We start from the raw sequence: 23,723 nt of genomic DNA, 5'->3' as shown, positions 1-23,723 counted from the left end.
TTTGAGAGAGCGTTAAGATTTGGTAGGACCATTATGAGTCAATCTCGATAATCCAAATCATTCAGTTTTTAGTACGTAAAATATTGATATAAGAAAATTAAGATGATTGGATATCGATAGTTATATATTTGAATCATATTTATATTACGAAAAATAGATAGCTATTTTTAAAATTATAATTGTAATTCTTTTTTTTAAAAAATAAATGTGATTTAAATATATAATTATCAATATTCAAGAGTTAGATTATCTCGGGTTAATCATTTTAACTTGAAAGAACATTTGAATCTGTTGGAGCCATTTTAGGACCTATTCCTAAGATCCAAATCATTTTTTTATAATACTTGTAAAATATTTATACAAAAAACTAAGATAATCAAGATTTTTATAAGTTTTTTATTTTATTTTTAAAAATACAAAAATATTTTAAAATATATATATCAAACTAGTCCAAAATTAAAGAAGAGTTAAATAATGTGGATGACATCATCATGATCGTCATCATAACAAAAAGCTGGGCCGTGGGCGTGGGGGTTTGAAATTTTGCATTGCAGAACCGCGTGGGCCCATCGGCCCATCTTTTCACCTATACATCTTCATATCTTCTTGGTATTACCAAATCATCCTTTCACTCTTGCCCTTCTTTTTCGTTAATTACTCTAAGACCCTTTAGCGATTAATACCATCTTACTTCCCCCGTTTATAAATATTTACATTTTGATCATTTCAACTATAAAAATATATTCACTCTGTTTATTTTTTGTTTTCAGAATTTACTTTTCAAAAAATTATACTTTTTTATTTTCCGTATTTCTTTGTTTTTATTGAATTTTTTTAATATTTTAAGCATCTTTTTTTTAGTTTTTAGACACACCTAACATAAATACACTTAGAATAACATTTGTGAAAAAATCTTTTAAAAATTCACTAAATACCAAAAAAAATAAAAATTTAGTACACTTTTCATATTTTTGTGTATTTATTAATTTTTTAAAATATTTTTCACAAATAATTAACTATTTAGATACATCTAAGTAAGGTACATCTAAAAATATAAAAAAAAAATTTACTTGAAATTTAAAAAATATTCATTAAAAACAAAAAAATACGAAAAATAAAAAAACACAATTTTCAGAAAATTAAAACCAAACACACTAATTATTTTTATCTTTTTTAAACTATACTAATATATGTATAATTTTTACAGTTAAGGATATCAATATGTACAACTTTATGGATTATAAAAGTAAAATGATATTTACTAATAATTGAGAAAATCTTAACGTGATTTATGTTTTTTAAATTTTTTTTTCTTCTAATGATTAGTCTCACGTACAAATTTATCTCGTTATTTTCAAATGAGTGTAATAACCTTAGATTCTGGTAGTTTTGAGTGATGCTACAATAACTATCAATTTTTATTATTTTACCGTACTATTTTAATAATGTGTTAATTTAATTGTAAGTACTGGATTGAATGATGGAATTTTTTTCCCTAATTGACAATATATAGGAGAAAAGAAGATGAACCAATGATCTCCTATTGAGGTAGAGAGGCCACTGGAATTAATGATCTCCTAACTCCCATTGAGCTGCCTTTTAAGCAGAGATATTGATGTGGGGCATAAGTCAACCATAATATCATATGTGGTTTGGCATTATTAATTAGAAAATTTTATTTTTACATAAAATTTATATATATAATTTGATAAAAATGATATGACGATTTTATTATTGTAAAAAAATTTATTTTTAATGATGTTTTGTTTTAAAATAAAAGGTTTACAATGAGTCACATGATTACGTATAAATTTTTTATTTATATAACAGTACTCTTATTTGTAATATTTTATTGACTATAGAATGGTGTCAACTTTATTAAAGTCATATGACAGAAGGATGATATTGTAATTTAATTTAAGCTATATTTAGATTATGAATTGAGTTAGAATTTGAAAAGAAAAAAGAAAAATGTGAGCCAAATATGAATTAAATATATATTTATTTATAAATTTTTATTTGAATTTATGATTTACAAGACGTTAAATTATAAGAATTGACTATTATAATTAAAACCAGACACTAAACTAATAAAAGAGTAAGAATGACGAGTGTAATTAGAGCATCTCCAACGGTAATAGGCATTTTACCTATTTAAATATTACTATAAAGTATACATTTTATTTTGCCTATCAACTGTTTCATATTTCTGCTCCAACCATGCTCTTTATTTTAACTATTCATCCAAATACTATTAATTTTATAAAATGCCACATCAGCAACAAAGATGGAGGGAAATAATCCTAATGATTAAATACATTTTGTCTAGCCTTGAAGGCTAGCTACATGTAGCTAGTGAATTTGAGTTGAGCTAAAATGCCTAATTACATGCCTAGTGCATTGGAGTTGAAAAAAGTGAGTCATACTAGACATTTTACCTAACAAACATTATATGCCTAGTGCATTGGAGATGCTCTTAATCTTTGTTAGAATGTAAAGGTGACGGGAAAAGTAAAAAGAGTGTAGGGGCAGGGCAAACAGGGAGAGAAAGAGGTGATGATGGGTGTAAATTGAAGAAGGAAGAAGAAATAGGATGGCAATTAAAAATGGGAAAATGCCCAGACCCAAGTGAGGGTGATCCCGCCATCCTCACTGTTTTTTAATTGGTTTCAAATCTTTTTTTTCTTTTTTTTTTCAAGGTTTGTTCTCACAGCTTCATAGGTGGGATGCTGGGGTCGCCTCACTAGGAGTCGCTATCAATATTGGTAAAAGGAAAATGACTGAGGCCTTCAGTGGGATGATCTCACCACCCCACTATTTTTTATCACCCCTATTATTTTTTTATTGGCTGAAATTTTTTTTTTATTATTATTATTATTGTCTTGCTATCACAGTACCCACGTGGAGGTTCACCCCCACTGCGGTCCCAGCACTGCTATAGGCAATTAAAAATGGTAGATAGGGTGTATATTGGTAGGTTTTTGGTCAACAGAGGAAAGGGCAATAAGAGAAGAAAATTATATTTATAACGATAAGAGTAGACTCAAGTATAAGAGTAGACTCGAGTACTAGGGCAATAAGAGTAGAAAATTATACTTATAGCGATAAGAGTAGAACTCAAGTAGTATTTATAGTTTTTTTTTTAAAAAAAAAAATTGATCCATCTTCTAATTTAGAGTTTAAAAAATGTTACAATATGCATTTTAAAAAAATAATACATATTAAGTTAGGCCTCTTTTGAAAAATAGATTAAAAGTCACTTTTTAATTTTTAATTATTTTACATCATCTCATCTCTCATATTTTTTATACGTTTTTTAAAAAAAGTAAAAAAAATTAAAAAATTAACTTTTAATCATTTTATCAAAATACTATTTTTCTAATAAAAAATATAATTTTTATAATGAAAATTATGAATAATTATGAAAAATAAAATTATATTTTTTATGGAGGAAAGCATCATTAAATCCCTAATTTGAGAATGTTAACCCATTTAGTCCCGACTTTTTTTGTTGGACTAATAGGTCATATTTTATGCATAAACACATTAGTACTCATTTTTTTACGTGTTTGGGTCAATAATTGAAGAGGTAATTTTGGATTGGTGTTTATGTGTAATTTACCGAATTACCCAAGAAACTTACTGTAAGCCTTTTTTAGATTTCTCTCCTTTCCGAACATTAGCAACATCAACTACATCATCACCATCAACAACATCAACTACATCACCAACATTACTAAAAAAACATCATCAAAAAACAGCAACATCATAAAAACATCAGCAACATCATAAAAACATCATCCAACATCATCAAAACAACATCATCAAAACATTGAGAACATCAACATCATCAAGCATCAACAAACATCAAACATCAAAAAACATCATCAAACATTGAGAATATCAACAACATCAACAAACTTGTGAATATCATCAGCATCAACTACATCTTCGAACATCATCAAACATCTGCAACATCAACTACATCATCAACGTCCTTCAGATTATCACCCACTGTTTTGACAACTTTACTCCGCAACAATAAATATAAAATTTTTACTCGAATCAACGTCCTTATTAAACCCTTATGAAAAAATATAAAAAATATATATATAGTGACGTTATGAACATCATCAAAAATATATATTAAACCCTTATGAACATCATGACGTTATGAACATCATCAAAAATATATATTAAAAAACATCATCAACGTCCTTCATCTTCACCAAATTCTCCAAATCTGCGCCACCATTTGACTCGAAACCCACTCTTCTCTCCCTCTGATTCTCAAATCTTCATCCTTCAGAAGGAACAAAGCTCTTATTCGAAACCCAACTATCAGATTCATCAGCTCTAGAATCGGACCCAAAAAACCCCATCTCTCCCCTCTCTCTCATCTCTTCTCAAATCCATTACTAGAAACAGACCTCTTCGTAGACCCCCAATCATCGACCTCATCGGCACGAGAAGGCGCTAATTTTTTACTCAAATCCCTATTAAACCCTCATCCTCCTTATTGACGCGACTCATCTGAAATCCTAGAAGACCCCCACCTAGAATTCGAACCCTCATCGCCTCTATTCCTATCGTATCCGTACGATTTGAATCCACCACCGAGCTTGGACCAGTCGAGCTCCTTAGCGGTTCTCTGGCGCGGACTGATCGGCAATGACATGAGATCTTCGGCGGTGAGGCCTCTGGTTTGGGTGGTCTGAGCCGGTTTGGCGAACTCGAAGAGAGGTATGGCTTGGGTCTTCTTCTTCTTGGTCTTGGTGGCGGCCGCCGCAGCGAGGCAAGGGTTCGGATGTTGATGTCGTGATGTTGTTCAATGGTGATGTTTTTTTTTTTGAACATGTTCAATGGTGATGTTTGATGATGCTGATGTTCTCAATGTTTTGATGATGTTTGTTCAGTGGTGGGTAAAAATGTAAACTTTCTATACAATATATCAAAAATATATATCATACAAAAAATAAAAATGACTAAATGGTTTAAGAAAAAACACTTAAGACTAACTAGAGCAACATTTATCAAAATGGGATTTATGAGTAATTTTTCCTTTTTTATGGTTAATATCAAACATTTTATATGAATAATTATACTTATACACAAAAACTATCTGCATCTGAATAACACTATATTAACATATCACCCGTGCTATGCACAAGATAATTATAGATATTCATATTTGTTTTAGATTTTTTTAAATATATAAATTATGGGTTTTAAGATTTTTTATAAAAATAATTAAATAATCTTATCAATAATCATAGTGTATAAGAGAAATTGAAAAGGGTACTGTAGTAAATATATACGGATTGTATTTATAATTATTTATTTGAGAGGATTTTAAATGCTGATCAGAAAATTTTGACCAAATCAATAAATGCAGGCATGTGAAAAGACATGTGGATTGAAAAAAATTAATAAATACTGATCAGGAGATTTTGATCAAATCAATAAATAATGAGTTTTTTTTTTAAATAAAAAATTTTAAAAATTCATATTAGGATATTGAAACTCCCACAGGCCTTGGGATTAAAAACCTCATTTTACTATGCCTTTGTTTGGAAAGTGAGTTGGCTTTTTGACTTTTTGACTTTTTGACTTTTTTAGTTATTTTAACTTGAGCTAAAAATCTTAGTTTGGGAAGGACTTTTTGGCTTTTTTGACTTTTTTTTTGCGAAAGAAGAGTGTAATGATTATGAATTGATGTGATGTTTTGTTTATTAGGGTTAAAATAGCTTATTTTATTTTCTATGACTATTTTAACCTCAAAATCACTTGTCAAACACCACCATATATAGGCCCCGTTTAGTGAAGCTTTTAAAACAACTTATAGATTATAACTTAGCAGATTATAGATTATGACTTTAATCAAAAGTTGTTAATTTGTTTGGTGTAGCTGTTTGATTATAGATTTAAGTTGCTGAGTAGTGTTTGTTAAATAAGCTGTGAAATAATTTTTTCAATTAATTTTTATTGTTTGTTTGTCTACATTTCTCATAAAAAATAATAGTAATAATCTATAGTCCATTTGAGTCTTTTTCTATTTTTAAAAAAATAAAAAATAAAAAAATTTAAGAGTATAACCATAAATTAACATGTCCACATCAGTTTTATAATCAGAAATAAAGGGTGAGCAGCTTGTCAGAATCAGTTTTTTTGAGTTAAAATAAACTGCTAAAATCAAAAACTATTTGAAATAAGTTTAATTAAACAGTTTAAAATAACTTTTTCAAAATTAAAAGTCATAAATTAATTCTAAAAAGCTGAAGCAAACACCCCGTAATGTCGATGGATAGATGCATCTACGTTGTCGAAATTGAATAGGACAATAGCATTAATGTCGGTGGTAGTAGAATGTTGGGCGTACACAGAACAAAGTACGTACAATTAATATCTCAGTGGTAGAAGTGTAATTACAAGAAAGAAAGAGGGCATTTAGTAGTGATTGTTCACTATAAATGGAGGATGTAGGTAGGGGACCTTAGAGGTTCCACACTGAAATTTTTGTTTGAGCTTGGAAGCAAGAAACCCGATGAAGAAGGTATGTCAAACTTGACAGCACCCCTTAATCTTGTTGAATTTTATCATAGGGTCTTTGTTTTAATTTTTTGTCTGACTTTCATTTCCTAAATTCAAGATTTTGTGTTAATTGTGTTTTCAATTTATTTCTATGGCTGATAAAGATTTGGGATTATGAAGGCTATCTCTAATTGCTCTTTGGCCTAGGGTTTTTGGTTTTAGGTTTGTTTTCTCTTTGTTTATTTCTGGTTTCTGAAAAATGGGTTGCTCATAAATTTGTGAAAGAACGAATCTTTTTACTGCCTCAAGGATTTTGCTCTGCTTGCTATGGTTTGAAGCTTCAGTGATGCTGTGTGTGTGTGTGTGTGTGTGTGTGTGTGTGTGAGAGAGAGAGAGAGAGAGAGAATCTTGAGATTCAATCCAACATTTGGAATTTGTTGATAAGTCTTTCCCTATTTTTTCTCATTTTGTGGATAAGGAAGAAGTTGTTGCCTTTAGAATCAAATTCTCTTTTTAAAGTTGATTTTAAGGAACTTGAGGGTTGATTATGCTGGGCATATTATAACTTGGTTTCATGTCTTTTTCAATTTATGTTTTCTTCACTTTTGTTTTTTTGGACTATTTTTTTTCTTCATTTTTTCATTTCCCTTAAATCCTTTTGTAAAAGCGTTTGGGTGACTTGCATTGAAATTTGAATGTGCCTTGTGTGGTACTCTTTTTGGTAATTTGCTTGATTAAAGTATTGCAGGCTTTGCTTCTCCCCCATTATCGCTATGTTGTATTTTCTTGATACTATTTGAAAATTTGGTATAGTGAATGGATATACTGTGAAGGTGTTGATTTGATTATTTTAGTTTGGCAAATATGCGCGATCGGGTTCTTTTAAGCTTCCTCGTATGTTATGTTACCTATGTTTTAGTTTGAATATCTCTTATTACAGACACAGGTTTGTCATTTGCGCTTACGTGTGTAGGTCCTGCCCACAGACCTCCTATGTTGTATTTTATGTATTTTGCTAAATCTATTTGTATGTTCACTTGCCCCTCTCTTGGTTTATTCGTAAATGATTAACCTTGAAAAACCTTTTTGATAAATGATTTGGATTTGCGAAGGTTACATAGCTAGCATATTTAGTAGGTAAAACTCTGTAGTATCTTCTTCTTTGTTTAAAGTGAATTCTGTTATTTTGTAAGATTCTCTCTTTAAGAACCAAACCCACTATGCTCTTTCTTTGATGATTCATTGATTCTCATGGAGCCTTGGAAATTATTTTCAACGACCTCCATTGAATGCTCTTATGGAACGACCTCAAATTTTTTTAGTTTGCTAACAATTCAATTAAATTTATGTGCTTTCTATTTGTGAATTTACCTCTTCTCTTTTATTATCAGATATTTAAAATGATCTTGTTAACTTCTCTGCAGGGATGGATCATCTTTGAAAGACGTGGAATGCTCTGAACAAAACCGGATCTATAAAGAAAAATGAAAAAATGGAGTTGCAGAAGTCTTAATAAAGGTTTGTTATCCAACAGCTGAGTTCAAGAGCATTTCGTCCAGAAAGGATTCCTGGTAGGGCTCTGGATTTCTATTGGTTGTGCTAAATCCAAGAATAAGTTAATCTTCGATGCAGACATCTCAGAAACAAGGAAATTCAGATGGGTCCCACAGGTTATATTACCAGCCTGGGCCAGAGGTTGAGTCCTATCCCTGGCCTCCCTCCCAGAATCTAGAACACGGGTTATGCTCCGATGATGGAAGCCAAGGGACCCATGTTTCTGTTCAGACGTCCGATCAACTTGGCACTGTTGACTCATCCACAGCAACTGGTGGTTACCCTTTTCAAAATTCTCCATCTACCGTGAGTTTCTCTCCGCATGGAAGCCCCACCTCTCAGCCTGATTCTCATTCATATGCATCTGACATGCATCATTCACCAGACAATACTATCAGCTCGGCCATAAGTGGGATTTGCTTGACGGACGATGTTGATGACTTGAGGCATAAGATAAGAGAGCTCGAGACTGCAATGCTTGGACCTGATTCTGATATCCTTGAATCGTGTAATATCGCCATTCATGGTGGACCCAATCAAATTTCGTTGGAGACGGAGAAGTGGAAACAAGTGATGGAGATAATTAGCAAAAGGGACTTGAAAGAGGTGCTTATTGCCTGTGCAAAAGCCGTAGACGATAACGATCTATTAGCAACTGAATGGTTGATGTCAGAGTTACGCCAGATGGTATCAGTTTGTGGTGATCCATTCCAACGGTTAGGAGCATACATGTTGGAAGGGCTCGTTGCGAGGTTAGCCTCCTCGGGAAGCTCAATCTACAAAGCCCTAAAATGCAAAGAGCCTGCGAGTGCGGAGCTCCTTTCATACATGCACTTGCTCTATGAAGTATGCCCATACTTCAAGTTTGGATATATGTCTGCCAATGGGGCGATTGCTGAAGCCATGAAGGATGAAAATAGAATTCATATAATCGATTTTCAGATCTCTCAGGGGAGTCAGTGGGTAACCCTAATCCAGGCTCTTGCAGCTCGGCCTGGTGGGCCCCCACGGATCTGCATCACGGGTATCGATGATTCAACATCAGCTTATGCCCGGGGAGGAGGAATTGAGATTGTGGGACAGAGGCTATCAAGGTTTGCTGAGTCATGTAATGTACCTTTTGAATTCCACGCCGTGCCCATTTCTGCTTCTCTAGTGGAGATTCAAGATCTTAGGGTTCTTCCTGGGGAACCACTCGCTGTAAATTTCGCATTCGTGCTTCACCACATGCCAGACGAGAGTGTGAGCGTTCAGAACCACCGTGACAGACTGTTGAGGCTGGTTAAGAGCTTATCTCCCAAAATTGTGACTCTTGTCGAGCAAGAATCGAACACCAACACTGCCCCATTCTTTCCCCGTTTTCTTGAGGTGCTTAACTACTACAAGGCTATTTTCGAATCAATCGACGTGACACTACCAAGGGAGCACAAGGAGCGGATCAATGTTGAACAACACTGTTTGGCTCGAGAGATTGTCAACATAATAGCGTGTGAGGGGGCTGAGAGGGTGGAGCGGCATGAGCTGCTCGGGAAATGGAGATCACGGTTTTTGATGGCTGGGTTCACACCATACCCATTGAACTCCATGGTAAATGCTACAATCAAGGCTCTGCTTCAGAACTACAATGGGAACTATAGACTTGAAGAGAGAGACAGGGCTTTGTACCTTGGCTGGGTGAATCAAGATTTGGTTGCCTCTTGTGCCTGGAAATGAAAATCCAACCTCGGGGTAATTCTTTTTTGATCTCACCTTGACAGTTTATATTAATATTTTTATACCAGTCTTGTTTGTTAGACTTTGTATCATTTAGTAATAAATACACTTTTTATTTATTAATTTTACAAGATGCTTTGCTCCATAGTGTTCCTATAATAACAAAGGGATCTATCTTAGAATCGGTCCGTTGGTGCAGTTTATGGGAGTAATTATATGGCTTTTCTTACATTTGGAAGTTTGTGCGAAACTATTTATTGTAGTTTCTAGTTACAACTTATGAGTTTAAAATACTTAAATGAGTTGAAAAAAAGTTTATTAATTGAGAATTGATAAGTTTGGGAGGAAATCTTTTAGCTTCGACATGTATCAACGTTTATCTTGCCCTGCTCCAGACAGGACCTGCAAATCAAGCAAATTTAAGCATTGTGTTGTGTCCCACTCAAGTGAGGTCGGTTACCTGAATTCTTTTTTCTCATTATGTTCTATCAAAGACTATGCGTAGTTAAATTAAATGCATTCATATTTATTTAATTATTACTTTCCATGTTAGTGTAGGCATTCCTGTCCTAATATTTCTGTTTATGATCATATTGCTCTTCTTTACCGTTGCATGTATAGGTCTTCCTTGTTTATTGTCAATTCATCATACTCAGTTTTATATTAACTTATCTTCAATTGGTGCTGCTGCTACTACTACTATTTCACAAATTCTATCTTTCTTAGTCTAACTACATATCTATCAAAGCATTCTCATCTCAAATACACTCATTTATAACGTGTTGTTCATCATCGTGCTGGATTCATATATGAAAGTGCGGCAAAACAGTAATAATTCAGATACAATTCAGTTGAAAACTACAACAAAGCAAGGAAGCACAGCACTGGGATTTTGCACAATCAAGTACTCTGCTTCAGAATACAATCGTCCAATTCTAACTGAATCATGTTCTTCCCAACTCTTCTCATCATCAATCGCATTAGCTACTGTCCCTGCAATTGTCCTGCAAACTACAACCGCCCTCTTCAGGTTCTTCTTCCCTTCCGCGAACCCAATCGCGTCCTCACTCACTTCCTCACTGCTTGTGCTCAACCGAATCCCATTCTTCCTTGTATACGCCGTGTTGAAACCTGATTGAATTACTCTGCAGACTCGACAAGTCGGGTCTTTACAGGTGTCAGATACCTTTTTGCTTGGCTTCCTACTGCAACAGTTCATGGTTGTGCCATAGAACTGTAACAGCTCATTCCCGTCCACTGTGGTTCTCAGATTTTGCTTGTGTTGCCCCTCTCGGGTTCTGTTCTTCACTGTTTCTCTGTACTTTTCGAACCTTTCAACTGTATTGGCTGAGTTGTTTACTCGGAGGACTCTTTTGATCTTTTTGCAGTGCTGGGAAGGGTATGTCGATGCAGCGCGGATGATCATCTCAATGATGTTTCTTGATGGGTCTCCAGTATTCAGTTCTGTTTGACACAAGAAGGGCTATACATTCATACACATATGTAGGGTAAATTATATTTTGTATACTTGCACTTTATGTCAAATTTTATCTCAATTTCATATTTTTCAATTATAATTGTTAATAACTTGCACGTTCAGTGAAGTTATAATATGATTATTCCGTTAGTTTGGTGTTTAATTGCCTTACAGAATTCATCATTTGACACTCATATGAGGCATCTTTGAGGGAAAAGGTCCTTTCCACTTCTTTTAGAGCGAAAATATGATTTTTTTTCTTCTCCTTTCTACTTTTTATCTTTTTTTTTGCAGTATTTTTTCTTTACTGCAACACCTTTTTCTCCCACTCTTCCCTGCCACAGCCTACCACTGTTGGGTAGGGAAGGGGGATAGGGAATGGCCGTGAGAAGAGGGTGGGGACTAGGAGTGGTTGGTTGGTGGTGAAAATACAGTAGGAGAAGAAAAAGAAGAGGAAAAAAATTTACATTTGTCTTAAAAAATTGCCTCACGAGAATGTCGCACAACAATTTCTGTTAGAAGGGCCACATTGTTATTTGACTGAAAGTGTAAGAAGTTGACTGTTATAATTGAAAAATGAAGAACTAAAGTGCAGTGGTTATGTAGATTTAGCTAGGTTACTCACCATAATACCAATTTGGAGGGTGATTTTGCCTGAAAACCAACTCGCACACTCGTTCTTCCATCGGATGAACAAGCTCGGATTCTGAGTTCTCCTTTTTGAAGATGAACTTTCTATGTTTGCCAATCTTTTCCGGCCGGCAGATTGCATCTGTTAGCTTACTTCTGCAGCTGAGGTTCTCCTTCAAGGATACCCATATGGCATACATCTCTCTCTCTCTCTCTCTCTCTCTCCCCCTATATCTTCACAAAATGTGAAAGTAAGTAGAAAAACAGAGCATGGTTATATATCTAAATCTAAATTAATGCAGGTGGTCAAACCAAACCTACAAAAAGTTAACAGTGTTCAACAATCATTGTCCTGCATGTTCATAAAGCAAAGCTATGTTTTCAAACTTTTGTATAATGACAATCAAGAAAATAACCCCCAACAAAACAGAAAAAAGCATACCTTACAAGCAATTTAGCACTATAGTAATGTCCCCTGTCTCTCTCTCTCTCTCTCTCATGGATAGTCCATATTTGAACGTTGAAGAGGGTTATGGGTTGGCTTTCAGGGGAGACTTCTTGCCACAAACGTGGCCTCATCATGAACAGTTTTCAGCAGGGAAACAGAGACAAAAGTGTGTATTTAAGGGGTTTTGTATTCTATCATTCAGCGCATTAAAGACTCATTTTGGGAGTACCCTCAATGGATCCGGATTCTCTCTACTCAGGTAATTATTCCGGAGTTTGGGAGAGCACCATGTGATGTTGATTAAATGGTGTTTCAAACTAATGATACAGTGGAAAATTTGTTTCGGACATGTTGACTCACTTTTGTTAAATTATTAAGAGAGAAAAGATGATTTACTGAATATGTAATGATTTTTCATTTGTTAGATACACGTAGATAATACCATATCATATCATACTAATAATTTTTCCAAAAATGTTCCAGACCCCCTCCAAATAGTAACCCCCACGACCCCCTTGGCTTGTGATTGACCAGATTTTTTTGGTTTTTTTTTTTTTTTTCTCTTCCTCTAATCACCAACCCCTACGTGTGTGTGGGGGGGGGGTGGGGGTTGGTGATTGAGGGGGTCTCTATCAAAGTTGTAATTTTTCCTCTGCTACATTGATACGGCATAGATCTTGTTCCTAAATTTTTCTATAAGCGAATATATTTTATTCCCAAATTTAATTGTATCTCTACCCCTAATAGGCTAATGATCCACTATTTGCAAATCATTTTATCCCTCTGTCTTAAAACATTTACAATTATTAGATCATGTCCTGATATTTTTACGCCTTAAATTTTTTAATAATCTAATAGTTATGAGTGTTTTAGGAAATAAGAACAAGAATATTTGAGAATAAAAGAGAATCTTATGCCATCTCAATATACTATCATTCATTTATGTCTTGTGATTTATTTACTTTGAAATTTTCACACTTCAAACAAAGAAAGTGAAGACCATAAAAAACATAGGATCCTTAGCACCAGTTGAGCAACAGGACAAAGAGCTACTACTAGACATTACAACTTGCATTTTCATGGGTAATGGTCTTTACGGGACATGAACGAGGGATGTTGTAGTTAACCATCAGAAGAGACAAAATACATCTCTGTCAAGACTTGGAGGCCAATCATGAGCACACAGGATGCCCTATCTCATTTCTGCCCTATTCCAGATTTTTTTTTTTTCTCGGACGTTCTTAATTAAATAAAGGAGTCACCCGTTTTTTTTTTTTTAAATCAAACCTATAAATTATTCATAAAAAAAAAAAGAAAAAAAGAAGAAAAAGAAGGTGATGGATCCTACACTCTATAATCACATTAATTTATTCCACTCTATAATTATTCCTCGTTGTTATGGTGTGGTTATGGACTATGGCAATTCGAACTCTACAAATTATTATTATTATTATTTTAAGAAGTTCATTTACAAAATTCTAAAAGGGTAAGTTGCACTTTACATTTCTACACTTGGTACAAAATCTCACTTTAATTTTTACACATAAAATCATAATAGTTGACCCTTACATTTTTATCCACCCAAAAAAAAAACCTCTCCACTTTAAGTCAAGTTTAACGTCTCTATACATGAAATCGTGACAATCAGCCCTTGCACTTTTGGTCAAATTCCATTTTAATCTTTACATAAGTATTAATGTCTCCCTTCTGTTACTCAATTGTTTAAATTTTTACCAAAATATAGTCATGTAATAAGAATGTGACTACGAAATGAGAATAAAAGAGAAAAATTATCTATATTTTCTACCAAAACACACTTTGTCCAACGTGATAAACATGTAAGAGTGATATAATACAATATATATATATATATATATATATATATATATATATATATATATATATATGTTTGTATATTAAAAATTAGGACAAAGATGCAAGAAAATAGAGCTTTTAAAATTAAAAAAAAAAAGACAGCAGAGAAATCGAGGAGAAAATAAGCAGAATAGACAGAAGACTGTTATTGTAGAAAATAGGGTTTCTTGATTCCAATTTATGCAAATCCCTAGTTCATCTTCTTAATTGTTTACAATTTACGTTTTGTTTTAACATAATACAATCATAATTTGATGTTAATTTTAGGATAAATTGTCACGGTGAAAAATAAAAATAATTTTCTCTCTAACTTTCATTTCATAGTCACATTTTTGTCACATAATTAGATTACGTTAAAAATTTAAACAATCGAGAAAGGAAACATTGATACTTATGTAGGGACAAAAATGTGATTTGACCAAAAGTGTAAGGAGTGGACTGTCATAATTTCATGTCCCAAGACCAGAGTGAGATTTGACTAAAAGTACAAAGATTAACTGTTATAATTTCATGTATAGGAATCAAAGTTAAAATTTAATACAAAATATAAGAATGCAAAGCGTAATTTACCCATTCTAAAATTATAAGTGAACCTATGATTTCAACCGGAATCAACCCAGAGTTTATTTGAGTAAGTTTCTAAAGGATGGTCCGTTCAATTTTGTATTTGGCTATAACTCAAACCAACTCGATGCATGCTCATCCCTAATTTGGCAAAAGAGAGAATTCCAACAAAGGATCCAGTCTCAATCGTTGTCCTCATTTATCTACAAGACGAACAATCTACGTGCCATTCATCATTGACATCGGTTAGCAGATAATATTACAAAGTACATCAGTTTCTTTGAACCAATAACATTCAGATGGAAAAAGAAGTTCATCACCGGTGAGTCTCTCCGGCTGTCAAACCCGTTCGCACCTTATATGAACCTCAGTATATGAGATCAAAAAATACAAAGTACAATAATTCGGACACAATTAATACATTATTTTCAATAAAACATTGACCTGACCAATCAATCAGTGATTCAGACATGAAAGTAAATTCCTGCAAAATACTTTCCTTTTCAAGCACCGGTCTCAGTTACAATACATCTGTTGGTCAGAAATGTATATGTACTAAAATTGCACATTTGTACAAACCATTTCAGGCAAGAGCAATTAATGTCGTATAAGCAACACTTAACAAGAAGAAAATGATCGGTCGTATTTGCCCTTTAGCCTTTCACCTCCAAGCCACCAATGGAGAAAATCCACATCATTTGATTTTATTCTTTCTTCTGTTCACAAAACAATTCTACGGGCCCAAAAGTATCCTTTCCAAGTTTTGTGGATATGGGTTAGAAGAATGATTTAAAGGTGGAGTCTGAAAGCTATGACCTAAATTTGGAACACCATAGTATGATGAAACTGGGGTTACTCGAACTACCTTAAAGTTGGAGCCGTTACCATTCGCATGGTTTTGCCAAGGTTCAGCATCCAGTATTTGCTGGTGCTCATTTGATCTATTTTCAGCACTAGAGTAAATCCCCACCCCAAGATCAAGGCTGATTGAATCACTCTGTTCTGATCTAACCCTCAACATTCCATTCACAGTTGCAGGACCTGCCATGTCATGGCTACTAGTTCTTGCAGTAGGTACGTCATGATTGTGTTTTCCCTCGTATGTAGTTATGACAGCTTTGGGATCGTGGGATGCCCTTTCCACGTGTTTCCTAACGGGGCATCCAGCATTTGTGCACTTGTAATAACTCCTACATAACACGTGAAAATGATATTTAGTGTTTAGTAGTTGACGTACAGGCCCACTTTTGAACAATGACATTTAGCATTAATTCTATAAATCATGCTAATAATACGAAGAGAGGGCTGAAAACCAAAGGAATTTATTTATTTATTTATTTTCCATCTTCAGAATCAACAAATAATTACCTCCATGTTAGTTGGAAATTGGCAGCACTAGTTAAAAGTATCATGAATAGAGGTGGTGGCCATGGCTCGGTATAAATGGAGGGGAAATACATACACAAACTCAACTTGTTTGCTTAGGAATTATTTACAAATAATCAATTCTGGAAATAACATATAAAATAGGTAAAACAAATCTAAGTACTGACAATACCTCGGATTAGGATTGCCCCTCACCACTTTCTGACCATATTTACGCCATCGATACCCATCATCCAGTATATCAACCTCACTCACAGTTTGAACAACAACACGCGGTTCACGAATTGGCTTAACGACCTGTATGACATCAATATCAACACCATCTAACTTCCTGCAACAAATTTTGACAGTAATTTCAATCGAAGTTAGTACATGGATACAACTATTACGAAAAAGAAAATCCAACGCCTCCGTTGAACTACATCACCTCCGCTTTGAAAATGGGTCATCTTCATCAACCTCATCATTAGTGCAGTTCAACTGGGAAGCTCCACCCTCTACACTGTCATCATTTGTTCCACGAGGAGATAGCTCAGGAGTGCCATATGGCTCAATATTATCTTCAAGGAATGGAGGAGGAGGAATCACTTCAGTACATAAACTTTGAAAAAGTGAAATAATTGGAAAGCTTTTTTATTTACCTTGGGCGGTTAAATATGAAACCTTACCAGTTTTCTCTTGGACAGACATAATGGAACCAGCAGTATATCGACGGGCCAGTTGAGGCTTGGGATGATCATGTGTACCCTTATACACAATCTCTGTTATTTGACCACTGGGAGAGCGTTCGAAAATCTTCTTCACCTCACAGTTAGTATGTGTGCATTTGTAATAGCTTCGTGGAAATTCACTTCCTTTCACAAGTTTCTGCCCATATTTTCGCCAGTTATATCCATCATCAGATGATCTCTCAGGAGTAACTGAAGGCCCAATATCTTTATGATCAGATTGCGATGCTTGAACCTTGTTTAATTCATCAGAATCAACTCCAGCAGGTACAGTAGCTCTTGAAGCAAACATATGAACAGGTTCAGGTACATTCAATTCTTTCGAGGAGGATGCCATCTCGCTTATAACAGATGACAATGATGCAAATGATTGAGACTGGCATTGAACTTGAGCTCGCTCAAATGGTTCATTTTTTTGGTTGTCCATGCCTGTGGAGGTCTTTATACAAAAATGTAAAGCAAACAGTGCTAAAATTAGTTCAAGGATAATCACACAGACGCATCAAACTGAAACCTATAAATATATGTTCAAGATTCTTCTTTTTCTTTAAAAAGATGTTTTTAAATTAAAAAAATAACAATAATAAGCATTTTTAATTCTATAAGAACCCTGGTCCACTTCCATCCTATAGAATTGTTTTCAATTAAAAAAACAGAAAAATTAGGCATCAAAGAAACATGCAGCATTGACTGTAGCCATAGGCTGCACATGGGATGGACAAACTCATGTTATCCGGCACTTGTGCCGTGTAGTTGTAATAAGAAAATGTTAATAAATCCAAAACATGATAACAGCCTGCAAGTAACATTGGTTCTAGGCAAAAGAGTGGAGTATCTCATCTATAGAGCACATAAATTACATGATTTTGATTTCTAGCGAGTCAGAACCTGTTGAATATAGAAATTAAAATACATAGAATCTTTTTATTTTTAGTATGTGATTGTGTCAATCACTAATTTAGTGTTGTTTCCTTATTTATATCGTTTCCTAAATTATATCATGAATCTATTATATATACATTGCCTCTACCTAGTTCATGGGTAAGCCAAATAATGTTTTTCATCTTTTTTGGTATAGGAGCTAGGTTACTTAGTAATTTCGTTTCACCGACGGGCGGCAACCTTGCCTTGGCCGCCCACCGGATCTCAACCCCTTCCACTGTCATATGTTCCTGTCAGTATCACTTCATGGTGATCTCCTCATTTGTTCGCTAGTTTATTCCTACCCAGATATCTCTATCATATTTTTTTTTACTCGCAATCTATTTTTTTGTATGTTTCTGCTTCACTTTGTCTTTCCCTCTATTTTAACCTTAAATAGATTTATATCTTCAAACCTATTTGAGTTTGAGGGAGGGTATTATACCTATATCATGGTGAGTATGGTGATATACCATGTGAACCGCCTAAGCCACCCTCTTTGGCGCACAACCTAAGCCGCCCCTTGGCGTACCACCTAAGCCGTCCCCTCTAGCACACAACCCAAGCCGCTCTCTCTAGCACATAACCCAAGACGCCCCCTTGGCGCACCACCTAAGCCGCCCTCTTTGGAGCACCACCCAAGCCGCCCCCCTTCGCACGCCACCAAAACCGCCCCCTGATGTACCATCCAAGTTGTCCCCTCTCCCACTTTCTAATAAGCCGCCCCTGGCGCACTCAGTCATCTGTTGTCATTATTGTTCAGCACCACGTCATAAGTTATGTGTGTGCCACGCTTGCTGGTTCAACATCCAGTTCTTTATTTCAGTCTGGCATGACCCCTTTAAACTGTCTCGACATTGATTCCAATTAGTCTTTACAACGGTCCGACATGACCCCTTAAACTGTTCCGACATTAGTTTTTTGCGGCTTCTTCCATCCATCCATTGACAAGCTGCGATTGTTGAATATCTTCACACCAGGGTGAGAGGGAGTGTTGAATATAGAAATTAGAGTACATAAAATCTTTTTACTTTTAGTATTATGTATATAATCTGTAATTGTGTCAATAACTGATTTAGTATTATTTCCTTATTTATATCGTTACTTAAATTGTATCATGAATTTATTATATATACATGGCCTCTAACTCATTCATGGGTAAACCAAATAATTCTTTTCATCCTTTTGACACTAGAACCAATAATTATTCCATGCTAATATTTTCCATATAAATACGGAATGTTCCTAAAACTGATTTCCAATTCACACGCCACAATAAATAAGAACCACATGCAAAACCACATCTAAATCAGTAACAAAATTTCTCAAATGGTATATGAATTTTTCAGGAGGAAAAAGTGGTAATAACCATTTGATAGTTCATTAGGGCATTACCATGGGTGTCACTGCAGGTAACCTTGAAACATCAGATCCAGCATGGGGTTTAAACTCAAAACAGCCGTTTTTTATTTCATCGATCGTATCACTATTGGAGCTATTTGTAGCCAATGAAAAACCAGAGGTACCCCCAGTCCAATGCATCAATTGAGGCTTAAAAAATGAACCTGTAGTTGGAGAAGGTTCTGCCTGCAGGATTCAAAAGTTTCTAAAAATTATGGATTGGGAATCTTCTAATTGTGTATAATCACCAGCACATAACACACAAAAGAACAAAAAAAAAAAAAAAGGCAACTAACTTGCACTTTCTATATAAATTGGTGGGTTGTGTCTAGCTTCATGAGGAAGGCACTCAAAGCCTTAACATTGCATTAACCAATGAACACAGCTAAAACAAAATTCTTCCTATAGTTTTTATAGATAATTGAGTACACATTGATTAGAGTTATTTAAACACCATGATTGTGAAAGTGATCCATACAAGTGTGAATCTTTTCCTTCTTTTTCCTCACATGTCAAATCACAAAGATGGAACAAAACATAAAAAGGCCAAGCACAAACAAAAAGGAAGATTCATGCTGAAAGAAAACAACACCGTTATAAACCAGAAAAAGTTCCAATTGTTGGCAGTAAGACATATTCTAGGACAAGCTACACCGCATAACGCCAATAAGATGCTATCATAGAATACAATAATATGAAGCATAAGAATCAATTGGGCCCAGGATATGTAAGTAGTTCATATATAAGCAACAAAAAGCCAACAAATTCTGAAGTGGTGAAACGAACCCAACTTCTTATCACATATTGTAGTTTACTTAAAGATCGTCCTTTTCTCTGCCAACAAACATTTTATATCACATCACATCATTCAATTCCGAAAAAAATTCCCCACTAAGCTACTGTGATGTAACCATATCCTCCATTTCATGCAGGATAAGTAAAAGGTATTGAAAATTCAAATAATGAACTCGATTGAGGATAGCACTACTTCTGATTAGAATCTCAAATTGTAGTTTTTTACTTAAAGATAGTCCTTTTTCTTAACGAACAAACATCTTATATCTCATCACATCACTCAATTTCGAAAAAAATTCTCCATTAAAGCTACTGTCATGTAACCGCATCCTCCTTTTCAATGCTGAGCTAATGCAGAATAAGTAAAAAAAATTCAAAAATTTCAACAATAAACTCAATTGAGGGTAGCACTGCTTCTAATCAGAATCTCAAATCGTAGTTTACTTAAAGATTCGTCTTTTTTCTCAACGAACAAACATCTTATATCACATCACAACACTCAATTTCGAAGAAATTCTCCACTAAAGCTACTGTGATGTAACGACATCCTCCGTTTCAATGCTGAGCTAATGCAGGATAAGTGAAAAAAAACATTGAAAACTGCAATAACGAACTCAATTAAAGGTAGCACAATTACGGTAGTTATTGTCTGCTTCTAGGCAATAAGTTTTTCACCAATAAATTAAGACCAAAAAAAGAAAAGAAAAAGGAACGTTTCTTTTTCTTTTCCCTTGTTTTTCTATACAACCAAACAGCACCTCAATTGAGGCCCGCACAATTACTTTAGTTACGACTTGCTTCTAGAGAGTAAGCTTTCAGTTTTCCACTAATTAATTAAAACCAAAAAATAAAAAGGATAAGCAATTCAATTTTTTTTTTTCTTTCTCAACTACTTTAGTTATGGCTTGCTTCTAGAGAGTAAGTTCCACCACTAATCAATTAAGACCAAAAATAAGAAAAGAAATTATTTTTTTTTTCCTTTCTTTTTCTTTCTCTTTTCCGCTCGTTTTTCTAGACAACCAAACAACACCTCAATTGAGGACCGCACAATTTCTTTAGTTTCGACGTGCTTCTAGAGAGAGAGTTTCCAGTTTTCCACTAATTAATTAAGAACAAAGAAACTGAAAGGATAAGCAATTGATATTTTTTTTCTTTCTTCTTTTCCCTCGTTTTTCTAGACAACCAAACAACACCTCAATTGCTTCTAGACAGTAAGTTTTCCACTTGTCAATTAAGACTAAAAATACGTAAAGAAAAAAGATTTTTTTTTTTTTCTTTTATCTTTTTCTGGGCAACCAAACAACGGCTGAACAAAATATGAACATACGATTCGAATCAGCAACAAAACCTACTTCAAATCCAAGTACTCGCCAATGATTCGAAGCAGAGAGAGAGAGGATCAAACCTTCATGTTAGAGAGAAGAACAGGGGAGTCAAGAAACGAAGTCGGACTGAGTCCGGGAGGGATTGTCATGCACGGAGACCTAGAGATCGGGAGTTTGGCCGGAGACATGAGTTTGTACCTGCCGGAGCTGGATCCAGAATTCGCATCTCTCATGTGATCAGAGCTGTGAATCACGCGACTTTCTTCTTTGTGAAGAGAGCTCAGAGACTCAGACTCAGAGTCTTCCATTGACGATTGCGAAGCTTGGTTAGAGAGAGAGAGAGAGAGAGAGAAGAGCGGGTTCGATGGATGGGGTGAAGAACAGCGGAGGGGTAGTTTGGGGATTTCACAGAGAGATAGAGAGAGGTTGACTTGGGTTTACAGTGGATCTGGATTGGGATGTGTTTGGGTTGTCATTTTCTTAATCTCTGTTACGTTGTTGTTGATGGTGGTTGTGTGCGATCGTTAAATTGATGTTGCCAAGGTCGCGCTTTACCGTGCACGGACGAATGTGGATCTATCAAACGAAACGATGATATTTATATATAGAGTATACAACAATGATTCATTCCCTCTTTTCTCCCCCTCCCTTTGACCCCCTCTCTCTTATTATAATATTTTACTTATATAAATATTAAAAACATCCAGCTTAATGCCCAAGTTTACCCCCCCAAAAAAAAAAAAAAAAATCCAGCTAATGGTAATGCTAGGCTAAGTCAATAAGAAAAATATAATGCTAAAATATTTATTATTTTAATATTATTTTAAAATATTTTTTTTATACATTTTTCAAAATTAATAATAGTAAAAAAAAAGCTTTAGCATTTTTCATAAATAAAAAAATTAAGAAAAACTAGAGATCAGTTTATTTGACTAAAAAATTTACAAAAATATGAGATTGTAAGAGTATTTCTAATGGTAAATATTAGGATAAATTACAAATGCACCTCTTGAGATTTATTTAAAATGTTAATTGTTCTATGTGGTTTGAAAAATTATAAATGTCCCATTGTCAAAAAAATTTATTTATCAAAATTAATTGGGAAAAAAAAATTTCTTAACCGCTATCCGATATAATAAAAAATTATCTAAATTATTAGTTAAAATAAAATTTTAACATTAAAAGTTATTAATTAATTTGATATTTTATTAATAAAAATGGTTATTTGTTATAAAATTAAAAATCTCAGGGAGCGAGATGTAATTTTCAGAACCACAAGAGGCAATTTGTATTTTAAATAAATCTCAGGAAGTGTGTTTGTAAATTACCCAATAGCATTGTCATTGTCAAATTATGGCAATGAACAGTAGAAAATGGTAGAATTATAACAATGGTGCTCAAATGGAAAGATGTAATTTTTGCTATTTTAACACAGAAACTGGTGCGTATAGGATGTCCAGACATCCCACACGCACCAATTTCAATCTTTTGTTGTACAAAAGTGGCAGATAGAAGTAGGGATGGCAATTTAAACTCGGCCCGACGGGGACCCGGACCGTCCCGTCCCGATAAATAGGTTTTTCCCCGAAGATTATTCCCCATAGGGCCGGGGCTGGTATTGAAAAACACATCCCCGATAATTTTCGGGCCGGGGACGGTGATTGATCCCCCAGCCCCGGCCCCGCCCCGGCCCCGGCCCGATTTTCCCCGAATTATCCCCGTGCCATTACCCGTATTATTTAATATATATATATATATAATACAATATATTATATATGTGTGTTTAGTTAGTTTAGTGCATTTCAGATTCTCAACACTCTTTCTCTCTCTCTCTCTCTCTCTCTTTCTTGTTCGTTCTTCTCCCTTCCATCTACTCTGTGAAACTCACACTCTCTCTCTCACTCTTTCGTCCTTCCACCGTCTCCTACCTCGTCTCCACTGCCCCGTCTCCGCTGCCTCGTGATGGCTTCAACGACTTCGTCTCTAGATCTAGATCTAAAGATCGTCTCTGGTGTCTTCCACCGTCACCGACACTGTCTCCGCAAATCTGAGACTAAGATCTGTGTGTGTGTGCAATCAAAGGCAAGAGAGTGAGTGAGAGAGAAAGAGATTTGTGTGTGAGCAATCAAAGGCAAGATGTATGTGTGTTTTAATTTTTTTTTTTTTTTTTTGGGGTTTTCTTAGATCTGTGTGTGTGTGTAATGAACATTCTAATTTTTATTTATTTTTTATTTTTTTTGGGTTTTCTTAGATCTCTGTGTGTGTAATGAACATTCTATTTTTTTTTATTTTTTTTTTTGGATCTAGTTGTGTGTAACGAACATACTAAACTGTTGGGTTGTTGATGATTTTGAGTTATCTAAATTTTTTTTTGT

General features: G+C 34.5%; 3 protein-coding genes and 1 pseudogene across 11 annotated transcripts; 1 reads left to right on the top strand and 3 right to left on the bottom strand.

The window, feature by feature from the left end:
* Nucleotides 1-4,036: 4,036 nt before the first annotated feature.
* Nucleotides 4,037-4,804, bottom strand: LOC145796410 (eukaryotic translation initiation factor 4B3-like; annotated as a pseudogene).
* A 1,530-nt stretch (nt 4,805-6,334) lies between these two features.
* Nucleotides 6,335-11,425, top strand: LOC114302444 (scarecrow-like transcription factor PAT1). 6 transcript variants are annotated; one of them, XR_003643391.2, is made up of 4 exons: nt 6,335-6,553; nt 7,956-9,813; nt 10,194-10,249; nt 11,187-11,425. XR_003643391.2 is itself a non-coding variant. In XM_028247472.2 (3 exons), exon 2 carries the CDS (start codon nt 8,158-8,160, stop codon nt 9,796-9,798), a length of 1,641 nt encoding a protein of 546 aa, XP_028103273.1. In that variant the 5' UTR covers nt 6,418-6,553; nt 7,956-8,157; the 3' UTR covers nt 9,799-9,813; nt 11,187-11,425. The 6 variants fall into 6 exon arrangements, 4 of the variants coding, with proteins under 4 accessions (XP_028103273.1, XP_028103272.1, XP_082737801.1 ...); XR_014336906.1 differs by having other exon boundaries at nt 10,615-11,425; XM_028247472.2 differs by lacking the exon at nt 10,194-10,249 and having other exon boundaries at nt 6,418-6,553.
* Nucleotides 10,570-12,509, bottom strand: LOC114302445 (uncharacterized). Of its 3 annotated transcripts, none has more exons than XM_028247475.2 (3): nt 12,348-12,509; nt 11,901-12,139; nt 10,570-11,262 (listed from the first exon to the last, which is right to left on the bottom strand). In XM_028247475.2, the coding sequence occupies exons 1-3, from the start codon at nt 12,485-12,487 to the stop codon at nt 10,646-10,648; spliced, it is 996 nt and encodes a 331-aa protein (XP_028103276.2). In that variant the 5' UTR covers nt 12,488-12,509; the 3' UTR covers nt 10,570-10,645. The 3 variants fall into 3 exon arrangements, with proteins under 3 accessions (XP_028103276.2, XP_082737802.1, XP_082737804.1); XM_082881676.1 differs by having other exon boundaries at nt 11,901-12,133; nt 12,348-12,503; XM_082881678.1 differs by lacking the exon at nt 12,348-12,509 and adding an exon at nt 12,227-12,257.
* Nucleotides 12,510-15,104: 2,595 nt separating this feature from the next.
* LOC114302443 (putative WRKY transcription factor 20) lies at nt 15,105-22,011 on the bottom strand. 2 transcript variants are annotated; one of them, XM_028247467.2, is made up of 6 exons: nt 21,429-22,011; nt 19,223-19,414; nt 16,847-17,345; nt 16,606-16,738; nt 16,351-16,509; nt 15,105-15,982 (listed from the first exon to the last, which is right to left on the bottom strand). In XM_028247467.2, the coding sequence occupies exons 1-6, from the start codon at nt 21,654-21,656 to the stop codon at nt 15,526-15,528; spliced, it is 1,668 nt and encodes a 555-aa protein (XP_028103268.2). In that variant the 5' UTR covers nt 21,657-22,011; the 3' UTR covers nt 15,105-15,525. The 2 variants fall into 2 exon arrangements, with proteins under 2 accessions (XP_028103268.2, XP_028103271.2); XM_028247470.2 differs by lacking the exon at nt 19,223-19,414 and having other exon boundaries at nt 21,429-21,925.
* Between the last annotated feature and the right edge of the window lie 1,712 nt (nt 22,012-23,723).

Source organism: Camellia sinensis, chromosome 7 (genome assembly GCF_055761805.1).
Source record: "Camellia sinensis isolate YWXY chromosome 7, ASM5576180v1, whole genome shotgun sequence".
Classification (NCBI taxonomy): domain Eukaryota; kingdom Viridiplantae; phylum Streptophyta; class Magnoliopsida; order Ericales; family Theaceae; genus Camellia; species Camellia sinensis.
The sequence above is the reverse complement of the archived record's forward strand: the minus strand, read 5'-3'. Positions and strand labels throughout refer to the sequence as shown.